The following is a 17,832-nucleotide window of genomic DNA, read 5'->3' as shown; positions in this document are numbered from 1 at the left end:
TCCCTTCTTTAAGGGACACAGCAAGAGCCTGTGCAGACAAAATCTATTCCTTGAAGCACATATATGATGACAACATGCAGAAGATGGATGAATGAAAAAGGATGGAGATGAAGAAGTTTTGTCTCTCATTTTTTTGAACAAGTCTATATTTTCCCTGCTCATTTGCCTGGATGAGCCCAGTCATGTTACACATCCCTCTCCAAATTCTTATTTACAATATGAATTATCTCTGCAGGCTATTTCTGTATCTCACCCCACTCTTCATGACATTAATAGTTACATGTATTTATGGTTCTCTGCCCTCTCTGAAAAAAACCCCAAACCCCAAAACGCAAAAAACCCAACTCAAACGTAGTTCAGGTTTTCTACTATTTCAAAAACAATACAACAGTAAGTGCTATTTTCACAAAGAAATCCCTTGGGTATCTCAGAGAAGGCATATTATGGGTTAGGACTAAGATCTCCAAAAGATGCAGCATTCTCCTAATATCATACATATGAAGAAGTTAAGAGGCACACCAGTATGTCCTTAGGAATGTGGGTAACTTGTACAGTGTACCTGGAAAGCTGTGTTGCACCTTGGGCATGAACCTTGATAGAGAAACCAGCTGGTAAGAGCATATTTGAACAAGCAACCACATAAATGAGATCCAAAACACATTCCGGTTATCTTTGACTGCATTGTGGAATTCTGTGACTGAGTAAGAGCTACCCAAGGCATTGGAAAAGACTCACAGCTTAGTATTCTTTCACTGGTATGTTCTTCTTCCACACCACACTATTGTAACACCTTTTCTAGCTTTAGGCACCCAAAGGTAGGAATTCAGTAGGTAGGAATGCTGCCTAGATTAAGCTAAAGACTTAAGAGGAAACACATATGTGTACTTAGGCCACCCTCTTCCCTGCCTTCCTGTGTGTTCCATGGCCACACCAGGAGCTGACCTGGCACAGGCAGGAGTTCTGTTTTCAGCCAGGTTGGTGGAGTTTTTCTGTTACTGCTGCCAGATTTTGGGGCTGGGTTTCCTGCAAGGGATGAAGGCTGCCTGGGGGTTTTCAGTCAGACCAATTGCTTATTTGATTTGCTCTAATTATGTATAAGAGTTAACAGCAGCACGTGGGAACCATCAAGATCATGTGGCATGTGGAGAAACTCTCCTTTTTAGTGGTACCAGCAGGGACTTTGAGTGGCTCAGGTCATTCATGAAACTGCACCCTTTAAGTAAAGAAGCTAAAGCAAGAGAAGATTAACCCTACTGTTAGAGATCTTTGGGTTAAAAAAGTCAGAACTCATGAGACAAAAGCTCCCTTGCTTGCTTTCTGCTGACACAGTCAAACAAACCTTGCCCCAGGAAAATGCCCAAGCAGGTATTTTATTTAAAGCATGTTTCTTGAAATGGGAACTCACTGCAAGTTCCGTATTAGGTCAGCTTTTGACACACTGCATCTGGCAGCTGTACATCTGGTTTATCCCTCACCAAAACAGGGAAAATCATTTCCATTTATTTGACAGAAGGGGTAGACTGAAGCCATGAATCATGTAGAAATTTACATAGTTGTCCTGCAGGAAGAATATGAAGTTCTGATATGTAACTCACATCTTCACAAGTCCCTCTTCAGCTCTCTTGCAGAACCCCTTTAGGCACTGAAAGGCTGCTCTAAGCATTCCCCAGAGCCTTGTCTTCTTCAGGCTGAAAAACCCCTCACAGAGAGGGCCCACATTTTCCCTAGTCTTCCTTTTATCACCAATGTGCCTGTAGAAGTTTTTGTTGTTGCCCTTGACATCTCTGACCAAGTTTAACTCTGTCTGGGCTTTGGGCTTCCTAACCTGATCCCTGGCTGCTTGAGCAGTTTCTCTGCATTCCTGTCCCTCCCTGCTCATCCATGCAGCCCTTCTTGCATTTTTGCCTGGCTCTTAATCAGGACATACACATTGCTCAGAGGAGGTGATCCTTGACTATCAATCAGCTTTCTAGGGCCTCTCTTCTCCCAATGGCTCTATCCCATGGCACTCTGCCATGCAGATTCCTGAAGAGGTCAAAATCTGCTCTCCTGAAGTTCAGGGTAATGAGCTTACTGTGCTCTCTCCTCACTGCCCTCAGGATCTTGAACTCCACCACCTCATGGTCAATGCAGCTGAGACTGCCCTTGAGATCCCCCTTCCCTCTTTGCTGGTGAGAACAAGGTCCAGCACATCATCTCACCTTGCTGCCTCCTCTCTCACTTGGAGAAGGAATTTCTCATCAATGAATTCCAGGAACCTCCTGCATTGCTTATGCCCTGCAGTGTTCCCTCCAACAGATATCGGAGTGGTTGAAACCCAGGCAGCCATTCACTTGCTTCACTATCACAAAGAGAAGTAATTCCTGTGAATTAGAACGCTCCACCAGGATGTTCCTGAGGCAGCTAGAAGAGCTTATCTCACTGAGGTTTGTTTAGAGAGTTACCAAGCACACAGAAAACTTCCTTGTGCTCGACACAGCCCAACAGTGCAAGAAAGTAACAGCTAAGGGATGTATAAAAAGACCAGGGAGAGCTACTGGCACTCAGGAGCTCAGAGATGAAGAATAGGATTATTCCTGTTTCCCTTCTCCAGATTCCTATTACTTATGACAGCACTGCCAGTTATCAGTGGTCTGGCATAAGGAACGCCTTGAGATTTTTTTTAAGGTATTAAATAGGGCAAGTTCCCAGAGAAATTTCTAGGGAATTCTACTTATAAGTGGCCTCCAGACAAAACATGAATCATTAAATTCTTGCAGCCTGACTGTCCAGTCAGGTTTCTTTTCCCCATCTTGACTGTAACATCCTTATCTGCATGTTGGCATTCTGATGGAGACAGTGCTGAAAGCTTTGCTAATGTCAAGGTGAATTATATCCATGGCTTTCCCCTCATCCACAGACTCAGTAGTTTTATCACAGAGCATGATCAGATTGGTCAAGCTAAAGGTACTAAAGCTAAATCACAATCTTTGGATGTCCTGGGCTGGAAGAGACCTTAAAACTCATCTCTTTCCAACTCCCTGCCATGGGCAGTGACACCCTACAGGTGAGGCTGCTCAGAGCCCCATCAAGCCTGGCCTTGGACACTTCGAGGGATGGGGCAGCCACAGCTTTTCTGGGCAACCTGTGCCAGGGCCTGTCCACCCTCACAGGGAAGAATTTCTTCCCAATATCCAATCTAAACCTGCTCTCTGTCAGTCTGAAGCCATTCCCGTTGTCCTGTCACTCCAGGCCCTTGGAAATAGTCTCTCTCCATCTTTCTTGTGCGCTCTCTTTAGGTACTGGAAAGGCTGCAATTATGTCACTCCAAAGCCTTTTCTTTTCCTAATCCATGCTGACCATTCTAAAGTCACCTTCTTCTCCTTAATGGATGCAGAAATGTGTCAAAAAACCTCACTCCGTGATTTTTTGGGGGGACACAAGTGAAACTGCAGCTCCCTGAACTGTCTGTCCCTCTTGCCCTTCCTGACAGAGTGCAACATTTGCCTTTCTGCAGCCGTAAGTGTCCTCTAGAATCTAGAAAGCCTGAAGGCTTCTGAAATAAATGAAATACATAGTTTTAATGCTGTCTTTGCCCCTGTGGCAAGGAAATTTGCTGCAAAACACACACACACGCATACACAGTTCTAATAAAGTCAACTTCTGGAGATCAAAGCAAGGGCAGCAGCTTGGGAACCACCCACATCCCACAAGGAGTCAGCCATCAAGGAGACAGTGTGCCTCCAAGCATGGATACAACACAGTAAGCAGCATGCCACAATTTTTAACAGCTTATTTCCTTTATACAAGCAACTTCCACAAACAGAAATCTACACACAAGAATGTTTTTCCCTGCTCTGCCGTGGAAAATTTTGTCACATTTTGTATTGAAATGACCTTTCCAGCACTGGAATTTGAGAATGGGTGGTTCAGGTGGCTAATTCCTTGGGTGTGGATATACATACAATACCAAAAGTAGTACAGTTGTGTTCACCTGGTCTTCTGAACCATGAGCTTATCACTGGACTCAGGAGCAAACACTGCAGAAAGCACCGTGATAAAACCTTTTGTTACCCTCCTGCTCTCCTATTTTATATTCTCCCAGCCTACTTTACACCTGAATACACCTGAATAGTAAGTGAAGTACTTCTAAAATGGTTTAAAGAGGTCAGACTGAAATGTGTTAGAGAAAAGAACATGAAAGTTTTGAGTGAGGACTCTAACCACAGATGCTTACAGTATATAGGTGTTAGCAGTATTTGATAAATTTTTAATAAATAAAACATTAGTATAAACTTGAGACCAGTAAAGAGCCCTCTGGACATGTAATTTTTCAACATAAATTCACTAGCAAAAAGAGAACCTATATAATTTAATTCTTGCTTGATCCAAAGGGGAAATTTTCAGTGTCATGGAAAAAATTATCAACTGACTAGAAATTTTTGCTGTAGTTTTGAGTTCTAACTCTGCAATTTTAAAAATAAAAATCTGAAGTAGTTAAAAAAAATAAAAAAAGCAAATGTGAATTGTCATTTTAGAAGAGGTCATATCAAAATATTTTGGGGGTTGGGTTTTTTCCCCCCTTGTTGCAGGGTCTTAGGGTTGGAGCTCCACCAAAGCAATCAAGGTAATTGAACAAAAAAGTGCATTTTCATTGTCCTTGCTCACATTTTCTTTGCCAAAAAACATTTGGGGGGCATTTCTTTCCCTTCCTACCATGAAGATACTAACATTTCACCATAAACATTTGAATATATATATGCAATACTCATAGTATAACACATAACTGTAATGCCCAATAATGCCCAGCCTGGAACCCAGTTTTGCTGAGCTAAGTAGTAGAACAAAGGCTTGAAAACAGATTTTAGTGTTTTGAAAATACAAAACCAAAATACATGACCTCATCCCTAAACTAAGCTATGAAAGCCCAGATTTAAGCTGAGATGGCAACAAAAGGAGACAACTGAAGAGTAGACAAGAAAGATGAGAAGAAAACATATAGTAATACTGATCAAATGTACACACATAGTTAGTATCAAAGGTTTGTTTGGTTTTTAAACAAGCAACTTGTCAGTGTTTGTGTTTGTTATCAATATTTGCTATTTATAATGCAGAAGAGTCCAGAAGTCCCATCTGGACACACCACGCTCAGTCTCTGCTTATAAATCTTGGTCCAGACACTGGCTATGAACGGAAGAGCTGTTTCTCCACAGCCCTTTTTCTTTCAGGAAGCAATATTAATTTACAACAGGCTAACACTAAAAGTACTACCACCCTCAGCTCCCTTAAAAGAAAACAAAAGGCATAATACAAGACCTCAGACAATTACCAAAACCCAATTTTCATACTTGGGTTCCTTGACACAATTCAGACACTGTGATTTGTGAATGTAATGATGTGAGTCAGAACTTCAGTTTTTAAAGTTTTTTTTCTCCGTAATACCCTTGGCAGTCGCAGTGGCTTTGGTAAACGTAATAAAAACAAGATTTGCCAGAGTAAACCACAATCAAAGGTGACCTTCAAGCAACTTTTATACACTCATCAGGTCTGAGGGTTTTGACTGGGAAGTCAAACCAGAAGATTAAAGACTCTGCCCCCTGTATTTAAGATTTCTTCTTAAACTGCCGTGTTTTCTTCATGACAGACTTTATCTGTGAGGTCTTCTGACATAAAATTGGTCTTTCCATCCATCATTCAGCCATAGTCAGCTGCCACATAACGAAAAACACCAGCAAGGAAGGCCAGGGTTAAATTTAGGAAAACAGGAAAGCTTCCTTTGAGAAAAAAATAGGCAGGAGCAGCTGGAGATAAAATGTAATAAAATCAGATATGAAGGATAAAACATGAGATAACTTCATAATTTGTTGAATGACTGAACAGAAATTCTGCTCTTTGGGTGCTGACTAACAGATCCACTACCGATCCATTTCAGAAAAAGAAAAGCTTTCATTCTTGGCTATGATTTGCAGGCCCTCAGAGGGTTGTCTGAGGTCAGCTGTCCTTCCCCAGCCCCAATTCCAAGCACAGAAACCAAGCCTGCAGATGAGCTTTGCTACACGAGCGGCTCCGTCAGTGTCCAGAGCGGTTCTGAAGTGCAACAGCCCAAAAAGGAATTACGCCAACTCGCACATATCAAGAGCCAAGTCTTGGGCTCCAGCAAAATGACAAACATTGTTTAAAAACATGTTTGCTGAAGGCCTCGTTGGTTAATGGGTCACTTGGCAAAGCTGTGAAGGCAGAGCATGCTGTGCAGCTGCCCAAAAGCTCAGCTCTCTGTGTGCCTGAGCAGAACCAGGCCACGGTAACTGGAAGGTTTCAAAGGATGCCCAACAGGACTTCTCTAATGATGTTGCTCCATGGCCTTGCTGCCAGCAAAAACTGCTGGGAAATGGCTCTGATTTCTGCTACTGATGTAAACTCTCAGGCCTGTGGGGTAGAGCTTTTCTCTTCAACACTCTTCATACTTTTCCTGTTCTCTTTCAAAATGCTACACTGAACTCCACCATCCCTCTCCCCCTGCAACAAGTTTCCTTCATCCCCCTCTCCCTTCCTTGACTTATAAGATACACACAGCAGAGGAGGTGATGCTGAAAGCTTTCTCCTGGCAAGGAGCCCAACATCCAAAAAGGATGACTTTCTGGATGGAGAGATCTCTGACTAGCATAAAAATAATTTTTGTGGCTTAGAGAATCTAGAATCAAAAATCTGACACTGGGATACTATTTTCTTTTCCAACTTGTCCCCCAAGGTCAGGTTCAGGTACATTCACATGGGTAAAAGAGATGGATGAAATTCATCAGTTCCATAAAACAATTACTTATTGGCTTTGGTGGCTTCCAAGCTCAGAAACTGTTTAGCTTTCTTATCATCCTCCAAAGCTTTTAGACTGCAATCAGACAGTATTGGTTTCCCAGATATAGAAGAGTGATTGACTGCATTTGCATCCCCACATCAAATGCTTTTTACTGTGTTTTAAATTGCTATCATCTGAAGTTGAAATACTGACAGTGAAATGAAACTTGTGCATGCATTTTTTCTATAAGAAACAAAATTTTCCAGAACAAAAAGAAAATAAAATTGAAAGGATAACTATGAACTACTTATTTGGGCCCATCATCTCTTTGAAATCCACCCTTCATGATATATTCAACCAAAGCTAAATGAAGACACCAAGAAAAATTCTACTGATTCCAGAAACTGGGCTTTGGCTGCAAACCAGAAAGCATGTAGGTACAAATGCAAATTGAAGCAATGTTATGAAGATCCTCTAAAGCTGTGACTCAACTGCAATCTTAGTTTGCTAACTTCCTAGTGAGACTCCCTCTTTCCTCTGTACGACACTCTTGCACATTAAAGAAAAAATATTGTGAAGCTTCAGGCTGCAAGTGTCCCAAAATATCACTGCAGTAAAAATACATATTTTACAGACAGTAGCAAATGCAGCCCAACTGCAACCTCTAAGCTTTTACTGACAAGAGAAAATCTTACTTTTGAGGGGTTTTTTAAATTGCATCATTCTCAAGGTACTGCCTGCTCATGTGCTTCAAGGGCTGAACCTTTGTTTTGTCCTTTATCAGTTGGCAGAATCTTCACTGCAGACACTGTCACTAACACACCCTTGGGATATCCACCAGTAAATGAAACAAAAATGGCTAGGTTGAAGTAGAGTACCTCTAGGGATATGTGTTCATTTGTGTGCATACAAATGTGTAGATATTAATTGGGCCTCAGAGAACAATTCTGTATTTACTGCATAAAAGTTAGTCCATAAAGTTCCTTGGATAAAATGAAGTCTCTGACCATCAGAGTTATCAAAGAACTGCACAAAATAAACCATGGTATCTTTACAAATTTAGCAGAATAATCAAATATTTACACATGTGCATAAGTCTCCTGTTAGATACCCAATGTGAAACTGAGACATTTCTCCACTCTTTTCAGCGTTTTTTTTTTTTTAACTTCATTGCATTAGCAACAGATGCATTAGCATGTAATTGGCTAGAGGGATTTTTCTGGAACGCTTCCATTTGAGGCTCTGCATTCTCCCCTGGAAGTGTTGCTGTTTAGAACATGATTTACTTGATATCGCAAAATGCTTTTAAGGCAAAAACACAAGCAAACAAAAAATCCCTTTTGAAATCTGATGATTTATTGTCAGTCCAGACCAGGCCAAGGAAATGTTGCATGAAAACAACTAAGTAAAAGATAGAAATGAAGGGCTGCTTTGATGTATCATTCTGCATGAGGTGGGTGTGTGTGTAAAAAGACATGAAGAGAGAAACCATTAACCTCCTACAGTTCATACTGTGTTCTTGTTTTTCACTTAGAATTTTAGGTCAATTAAACACTCTTAATTTCATTGTGTTTTACTCCCTGCCCATGTATAACTGAAGAAAACTGAAAGCTGCAGCCTGTTTAAAAAAAATACAAGCTGACTTTCCTGCTGTGAATACCCCCAGGAGCCAGAGTAAGGAAGACAGTTTGCAAAGCCAGAGCTCTTCACTGTGACCTCTCCTTGACAAGGATAAAAACAAGGTTTGAACTCAGTACCACCTATCAGAGCTTGTGACCTGCACACAAATGGCATCCCCAAGGCTTGTCTGGCTTTCAGCAGCACTGCTTGTTGTAATAAAAGACAAGGCATCCCACGATTAGGTCATAATCCTTCCTAGAGCTTCCAGTGCTGTGAGTTCTGCTTTTAAGGGACAAGATTGGCAGGAACCATGCTGGTGACACCACAGAACTGCATCTGTATGTCAGCAGAGACTCATGTTTCAGGGAGAGAGTCAAGCAGGAGTACACAGAGAAGCCATGTAATATGGGACTCAGCTTCTTCCAGTGGGAAATGCCTTTGCGAAGAGTCTGGAGCACAGGTCTGATGAGGAGAGTCTGAGGGAGCTGGGGGTGTTTAGCCTGGAGGAAAGGAGGCTCAGGGGGGACTTCATTGCTCTCTACATCTGAAAGCAGGTTGAAACAAAGTGTAGGTCAGTCTCTTCCCCCAGGTAAGAAGTGATAGAATGGAAACAGCCTCAAGTTGCACCAGAAGAGGTTTGGATTGGTTATTAAGGAGATCTTCTTCACCAAAAGGATTATCAAGCATTGCAATGGGCTGTCCAAGGAAGTGGTTGAGTCCCCATCCACGGATATATTTAAAAGACATGTAGATGTGATGCTCAGGGACATGGAGGATTTGGCAGTGTTAGGTTAATAGTTGGACTCCATGACCTCAATAAGTATTTTTCAACATAACTGATTCTATGGCTCTGTGATTGCATAACTGACTTGTACTTCAAACATAGACAGAAAAAAACCCCATTTCAGTCTTGGCCTATGGCCTGTAGGATGGTCTGAAACTCCTGGTGACAGTTGTTCTCTGCCGGGTGCTAAGATGATCTATAGAGTGCTCTTCAGAACTGACCAGCCCAACATTTCTGTGCCAGCAGCACTGCCAAAATGTTAAACCTTCCCTGATGACACCACACTTGGAAGCAGAGTCCAGCTCTGCGATCCCCAGCACAAGGGATGGATATACTGGTGTAAGCCCAGTGAAAGGCCACAGAGATGGTGGATGGACTGGAATATACCTCTCCTATGAAGAAGGGCTGAGAGAGCTGGGACAGTTCCACCTCAGGGGTGATCTTCAGCTCAGTGGGATCTTAAAATGTTTATGAATCTCTGATAGCAGGGAGGCACATGGCTCTTCTCAGGGGTATCCAGTCACAGGCAAGAGAAAATGGGCAAAAAATGAAACACATAACATTCTGCCTGAGTATAAGAAAACAGTTTTACTATGAGAATGATGGAGAACTGGCAGAGGTGCCCAGACAGGCTGTGAAGTTTCCCTGCATCAGGATTCCAAACCCAGCTGGATACAGTGCTGGGCAACTGGCTCCATCTGACATGGCTGGAGCAGGACAGATTGATTCACTCCCATGGGCTCTCTGATCACTGTAAACTACTCTTCTTTCTGCTCATGACCTTGCAAGGGTTTGCATTTAGACTAAAGACTCTGGATGAAGACCTGTGCTTGCAACAGCTATGGGTCCAGAACATCAACAGAAGGGAATAAAATTTATCAATGATATGAATACCAAAACAGAATGTTTCCATTTTTCCCTCATTCCCACCAAACATCCTTTTCTAGTCCTTCTGTACTTTTTTTCTGTCTCGCTTCTCAGCCTCATTCTCTTCCAGACCCCTGCCCTGACTTTCACCAATAATGCCCTACTCACACTCTCCTTCTCGTGCTTTTTTAAAACAATCGTTTTTCCAAATATAATCTCCTACAGCCTCTGCAGACCTGCTGTTTTATCTTTTTTCCTCTAATTGTTTCTTCAGGATCTCTTCCTAAGTTTTTACATCAGTGCACCCTTTTATTACTCCTTTTATCTTCTTCTGCATCTGTACGGTTTTTCCTTCATGAGTAAGACTTCCACTGGTGCCACCATTATGTCACAAACTTATCCCCTTATCCTACTGATCCTGACCCACTTCTCTCTCTCGCTGCCATCTCTGAACTCAGCTGATGTCTTTCCTCTTGGATGTCTTTGTGTTCACTGTAACTTATAACCAAAATGTAAGTGCTTCCTTTAGCAGTATCACCAACTTACTATTTAAGCTGCTTCCTCTCTATCCCTGGATGTATAATTTGCATCACAACACTGTCACCCATATTTTGTCTCCAGCTTCATTAAAAAAATCGGGGCTTATCTTTTGAAAATTGTGTATAGATGTCTCCCTACATCTTTTTCATGCCTGCTTTTGTATGTACATAGAACCTTACAGAACAAGTTAGTGCTTCTTAAAAAAAGGGAGCATGGACACAGCAATGTGTTTTCGAATATGCAACTGACTGTTGACCTAAGATGCTCCATTTTGAACACTTCTAAATCAGTCTGAAAAAGGGCACTGAGATGAGTAAGAAAGACCAGACACACTGGAAATTTTTAGTCAATATATACATTAAATACAGAAAAGTTGTTATTATTATTTCTAATACTGTCATTGGTCATATATAAGGGTAACAAAACAGACACAGCTATGAAGATTTAGGGTTGTTCTAAATCTGTAACTCTGAATGCATCCCTGATTGACTTAAGGAGTGTATGTAGAAATTCTAAATCCCTGCGTGGCATCCATGTATGCTAAGGAGTGATGGAAACTCCATCATGACTGTGAAACTGTGAGATGAGCCCGTTTTCTCTGGGAATTGCCTCAGTCACACATCCTTTTTTCCCCTCACCAGATTGTGGCCTGAATTTATCCGACTGATGCAATGGTGGACACAATCTCCCCACCACCTTCTTCCCTTTCCCTTTATCATGGTTTATCATCTCACTGAGTATGAATTAGAAAAAATAAAAAAACCCAAACTGTTATTTCCCCCCAGCTGCACTTGCAGCGCTTCTGCAGAATGCAGTCTGTGCTGACAGCCGGCATGCAACAGCAGGAAGTGTCACCAGGGACATGTGAGTCCGCAGCTCAGGACTAGTGGTGACTTCTTTCTTGTCCAGTGTGACAGGTTACCTTGCTGGAAGCACCAGCTGCCTTGTTGGCCCTTTCCTGTACTGTAGAAAGCAGGCATTGAGCTGCTAACCCATATATAAAGCAAACCTACACCAGTCTTGAAACAGAAACACGAATTAGAGAAGAGAAAGAACTGACATGGAACAAGGCAAGTTCGTGGTAGCTTAGGAAAGAGGAACAGAATGCTTTAAGAACCTACATTCGTGTCAGCTATCACCCTTAGGATGTAACTTCTCTCTACAACACAGTTTACAAATCACAGGGCCAAGTAAGAAACTAGTTCTTGTTAACATGACAGATTTGTTTCTTTGGTACACAAATGTAGGGATTGGTTTACAATATCTGGAATGGAGAAAATCCTGTCAGAAATGTATTTGTGAAGAAAATCAACAAGCCACCGATAATGCTTTAACAACTGATGTTTTTAATGTACAAAATGATGGTTAAAATGTGTTTTTGCAAAGTCACTGCTTCTCCTGCCCTGAATATCCTGTTATCTCAGGGCTCTGGAGGAAGGCTGCGACGTGTATGCTACCTGAACCCCCCTCCTATTGAAAGTAAATCCCCCTACTCCCATTGGCCCAGAGCCAAACCCCCTCTTGTTTCCTATTGTTGAGTTTTGAATTCCTCCAAGGCCCATATAAACCCCTGACCAGCAATAAATGTTCTCCTTCTCCCTCTCCGGTGGTCTCTGTGTCCTTCTCAGGGGCTCTTGGGGACCACGTGGTCAGGGAAAGCAGGGAGCACATTTTCTCCTAGGTAATGGACTAAACTCCAGGACCAGGAGAATCACCATACCATTGCAGATTGCATCCCTACAACAGACAGCCACACAGACGCAGAAGGAACCCCGCAGGAACACACAAATACCAGAGTTATTTCTGATATGTACTCCAAAAGTAAGGTAAATCTAAATAAGCAATAAAAGCAGAAAACACCTTCAGCTCTGTTTCACTCCAACTGACAGTTTCCAAACCTCTTACTGAGCAAGTGGGACCCTGTTCCATCAACCTAAAAACCTCATTACTCTGATCCAAGAATGTGCATCACTGCAGTGGTCAGATTTAGTGGATTCAGATGAAGTGATGCTTCACTGGCTTGGTGTGGAGAACTTTTACTGCTTATGGTGATGAGCAGGATCCATGAGTAAGGGAGCAGAGACAAGGAGAGTCAAAGGAGGTGGAAAAAGATTAATCTGGCGTAATTTGGTGAAATTTATAGGGCTAAGAGAGTCCTGCTACATGTTTGCTGATAAACACAGAACTCCTGACAAGGAAATACCGCAGAGGCTAAGGTGTCTGATAGCAGTGAGCTGTTTCCAGTGGTCATTCCCATCCTAATGTGCAGTTCCAGACAACACTGCAGGGAAGATCACAGAATCACAGACTATTCTGAGTTGGAAGGGACCCACAAGGATCATCGAGTCCAACTCTTAAGTCAATGGCCCACATAGGGGATTGAACCCACGACCTTGGCATTATTACAACCAAGTTTTAACCAACTGACCTTATCTTAGGGTTGCAGAGAAGGTCTGTCTGTATTACCCACTGTAACCACAAGGGTTAACTGTGGTGGGATGACAGGAAAATGGAACAGCATTTTACAGTATTTCTACTCACACCCAGCTCCCCATTTTCAGTGGCTTCACAGCCTCCCCATTTTCTCTCTGAATTATCAGAAACATTAAAAGAGCCTTTTTCACTCCTCTCTTTGACTCATCTTTCTAACTAGCACCACTGAACAAATAGATCTGAGAAACAGCCTGGCAGCAGCCTTGGTTCACTGCATGCAGAGCATGGAAAATGCTCTGCTCTCCCAGGGACAGCAGGAAAGCTACAATCAGTGAGTCAGTATTAGTCCAGTAACTGCTCTCCAGGGAATCCGAGACAGCAGCTCCAAGCATTCCTGCCTAGTTCAGCATGCAGAGAGAGGGATCAGACAGCAGAAAATACTTCTTGAAACAATTCCCCACCTCTGATAAACACACACCTCTCATCAACTAAACAGCACTGTCAAGGTTTGCCTTGTGATCCACATCTCTGACACATCCAGGCTTCAGCCACTACTGAAATTTGGGGGTTTTGGTGTAACAGCTGTGCTCAGTGCAATGCAGACATGGCATTTCATTAAGCACAGGGTAATAGTTTGATTCCCTTAGGGACTTGCTGCTGGAAAATAGAACATCTCCTTTCATAAACAGGCAAGGTCATCACACATTCCTCAATGCACATGCTCATTTTGGATTTGATGCTGAGATAATTGAGTATCTGTTCATTACACGTTTCATATTCATGCAATAATGCATCTACATGTAAAACTAATTTAACAAGATCTAAGGAAATCAGCATTATATTACATTTCAAATTCATCTATTCAGCTACAGAACACAGACAAAGAATTCTGATTTATGGCCAAACTATTTTTTCTACTTTACTTTCTATGCTGGATTCAGAAGTTGAAATGTAAAAAACATGGACAAGCACAAACTAAGCTATTTTGCCCCTTCAAACCACATTATCCTTTTGTAACTTGCAGGAGTTTTTCTATTTAACAGGAATCATCTTCCAGCATAGTCACGTGAACATACTGTGAGCGAGACAGCTCACAAATGTGACACCTCAGAGTTTAAACCCCTGTAGATATAATGACAAAAGCCTCAAAAATTTCAGAGATATATGAAGAGGGATCAAAAATTCTACACAAATTTTTCAAAAATCTTTGTAAGTATTACCAAAAATAAGGAGTTCCCAGAGGACCTTACCTGAAGAACCCAAACTGTAACTAATTCTAGGCAATCTATTTCTCTGTTTTCATCTTAGTTCACCACAAATACTCATTTTATCTCTTTGTTTAGACTATTTAGAGGTTGGCAACCTGATTTTCTCTGTTTCTCTGGTTCCTGGGATACTGCCCTTCTGGATGTGACAACAAGAAACTCCAGAGAATAATATCAGATCAAAGCTAAATGTAGAGTCAATGGGTCAGTAGAGAAGATGACATGAAGGAGGATATGAAAGTAAGAAAAAAGTATTTTCCCCTAAAACCAGACAAAATACTGTTTTGCATTAAATCCAACAGTTTGTGGGGGCAAAAGAGTAGCTATGCAGTAGCGATTAGGAATTATATATATAGACATAAATAAGAGAAGGGATTTTATTCTGAATTTTCCTGTGTTTATTCAAATACATGCATTCTTCATCAGATTATAATCAGAATTTCAAATGTGAATGTTGCCTGAAGACCTGGAATAAGCTTTTGCTGTATTTTTATTGATGATATACCTCAGGGATTTCCCAAACTGAAGAACACAAACCACAACTGTAAATGAAAGGGCAATCTCTAGATTGTGAACTACCATTATGTGGCTTAAAGACACACAGCAAACATCAACTGGAAACAATCTGCAAAAATGTTAAGAATAATGTTTCTTGCCCTCTTCACCCGCCATGAAATGAACAGGCAGTGGAATTAACAGTTTCATTTCTAGAAAAAAAAACAAACCCAAAGGCTGTCAACTTTTCACAAGGAAAACAACTTTGAAGAGTAGAGTTTGTGCCTTAGGCAAGAATTTTTGAATTACTTTAAAAAGATCAGCAGCACAAAGACACCTTCTTCCCTGAAATGACCTGGATGACCTGTGAGTGTATCCTTGGAGTTTTCTTTTCCAAGGCCGCACCAACCTAACTCAGAGACCTGACTCCTCCTTCTGTTCCTTTGAAACACCTTGAAGCAGCCAAAAGTTCAAGGAAAGGTTATCAAGGCCTGTTTGCTGTTGGCATGTCTGGAACTACTGACACATGCTAGGAAGAAAAATGGGTACATCTAGTACAGCTGCAAGAATAAAACAGCTACCAGGGACTTCACCTAGAGCTAACACCACCACCAAGCTGTGCTGGCCAACAGAAGAGATAAGCCAGCAGCACTTACACATCAAATGCAAACAAAGCTTACAGATGTCTTGAAAAATAACTAGGTTTGCCATTTCCAGGGCAGTGATTGTTCCCCTGTGCTGGGCATTGGTGAGGTCACACCTCAACTCCTTTGTCCAGTTCAACAAGGACACTGAGGGTCTGGAGCGTGTCCAGGGAAGGGAATGGAGCTGGGGAAGGGTCTGGAGCACAAGTGCTGTGAGGAGCAGCTAAGGGAGCTGGGGGGGCTCAGCCTGGAGAAAAGGAGGCTCAGGGGGGACCTTCTCACTCCCTACAACTCCCCAAAAGGAAGTTGTGGCCAGGTGGAGGTCGGGCTCTGCTCCTGGCCAAGTAGTGACCGGACCAGAGGGAGAGGTTTAGATTGGATATTGGGAAAAACATCTGGAAAAGGGCTCTCAATCACTGGCACAAACTGCCCAGGGAAGTGGTTGAGTCACTCTTCCTGAATGTATTTAAAAACCGTGCAGATGTGACACTTAAGGACAGGGTTTAGTGGTGGACTCAGAGGTGTTGGGTTAATAGCTGGACTTAAAGGTCTTTTCCAACCTAAATAATTCTGTAAAAGACTTGTAAAAAACAACTCATGTGATTATTTTCCTTCTATATCACTCATAAATTTTCCTGAACATGAAAACAATGTACTGTCTGTTAAAAACACACCAGAAAAATCAACCGCTGTTCTTGGATATACGTAAGATTTTTTCCAGCTTGATGACTCAAAACATTAAGAGGAAAAATAAATTTCTTTCTCCCAGACTTTCTTGTCTCAAAGTTATCTATAGACCTATTTTATGCCTAACTTCTGTAGAAGGAGGAAGAGTTCCGGTCAAGTCTCATTCAAACTTACAGACCAATACTCTAAAGTCATGTTGACATTTCTCAGAATAATTCCAAGTAATTCCTTGCCTGTCAGGGCCAGATCTGTCCCTTCCTCTCATTTCACATCGGCTACACACAAATTCACACTAGTATTAAGCATTAGCTTGAACTCTGGCACTTATCAAAGCTGGAGGAGTCTGAGCGAGTCCACGACCTCAGCACTGGCCTAAAGGCCTGAGGATCTTGAGAACCTTGAGGTCCTCAGGGCAAGGCCACTCTAGACAACTGGTCTAGCACTGTCTCCTTATAAAAACTTACATTTAATATAGCAAAGGACTTTGACATTGTTCTTGCCACTAGAGATCTGGATTTTCTCAACGGGACAGCAAACTAAAAGCTCTGCAGGACCAAGCCACATGGATCAAAGTCACACAGGTGTCTTCTTCAGCCCTTTGTGTTCTTCTGCAAGCTGTCTGGAAAACACCCTTTTCAAAGGCAGCAGCACTTTATCACTTGTTGAGATTAAGCTGGAGTTGACATTAGAAGATGGCAGATGCCCTTCTGCACTGCAGCAATGCAGCCACTGGGCTTTGTCCTGTGCAATTAATTTAATGCCCCAATAAGGGCGAGGAGTAGCATGTGATGGGTTCACACACTTTATTTTTGAATGCTGATGTTCTGAAAGTGGGGGAAGGAAAGGAGGTCATGAAAGCAAAATGCTGCTCTTCTTGCAAAAATGAAATTTGCTAAGGTAACATGCTTTTGACAAAAAAGTTCTCACCAAACAGAAATGCCAAAAGAATTTAAAAGATTGCATCACTACAGTGTAAAATGCTGCATCACCTATCAAAATCAGACCCATGCTTGTCCGTGTAAGGTTTTTTTTTGTTGCTTTAGATACAGTAAAAATATACCACAGTCACAGCAGAATACAGATGGTATTTTGTTCTTCATGCATTGAGTAAAATAGAAGTCCTTTGTTTCCTCCAGCTAAATGGATTTCAGATTAGACTCCACAATAAACCACAGAAACTTACCTTGCATTTCAACATGTTGGCTACTCTCTCTTGCATCGACTGTCCAGCCTTTGGCCTGACAAGTATATAAACTGCTTTCACGTCAGGGCTGGAGCGCAGGAGCTTTTCCAGCAGTACTTTGCCCACGAAACCCGTCGCTCCTGTGATAAGTACGGTCTTTCCATTGTAATAAGCTGAGACTGAAGACATGGTGCTTCCTTATTCTGTCCTGTCCTGCAGCAGGTACCTGAGAAAATGCAGAAATAAAGCTTTTAAGTGCTTTTGGGATGACCTTTCTAGTCACCTATGGCAGTGCAATGGCAATTTTAAAGATGATTTTTAAAAAAAAAGTTTTTATGATGAAAATACACCACAAAAATCTGAGAAGCTTAAAAAACTCAAGCTCAGCCTTACGACACCACATCTGCACACAGCAGTCAAAACCAGCTCATGCTGTCCAAGATTCCCAGCAGTAGATGCTCCACACAGTGTTGAATAGTATTTATCTCCTACACTGGGAAGTGGCAGCCATGAATCCTTCTCCAGAGTTTAGGTTGTCTGAC

The 17,832-nt window shown here is 41.9% G+C and overlaps 1 protein-coding gene across 2 annotated transcripts in view; it reads right to left on the bottom strand.

The window, feature by feature from the left end:
- FAR2 (fatty acyl-CoA reductase 2) overlaps nt 1–17,832 on the bottom strand; it is a 141,428-nt gene that overhangs the window by 60,043 nt on the left and 63,553 nt on the right. For both annotated transcript variants that reach the window (XM_071551455.1, XM_071551456.1), the window contains exon 2: nt 17,291–17,516. In XM_071551455.1, coding sequence (XP_071407556.1) covers nt 17,291–17,479 — 189 coding nt within the window. In that variant the 5' untranslated portion in view covers nt 17,480–17,516. The remainder of the gene's footprint in view (nt 1–17,290; nt 17,517–17,832) is intronic.

Source organism: Pithys albifrons, chromosome 3 (genome assembly GCF_047495875.1).
Source record: "Pithys albifrons albifrons isolate INPA30051 chromosome 3, PitAlb_v1, whole genome shotgun sequence".
NCBI lineage: Eukaryota > Metazoa > Chordata > Aves > Passeriformes > Thamnophilidae > Pithys > Pithys albifrons.
This window is presented reverse-complemented; position numbering and strand designations above follow the sequence as displayed.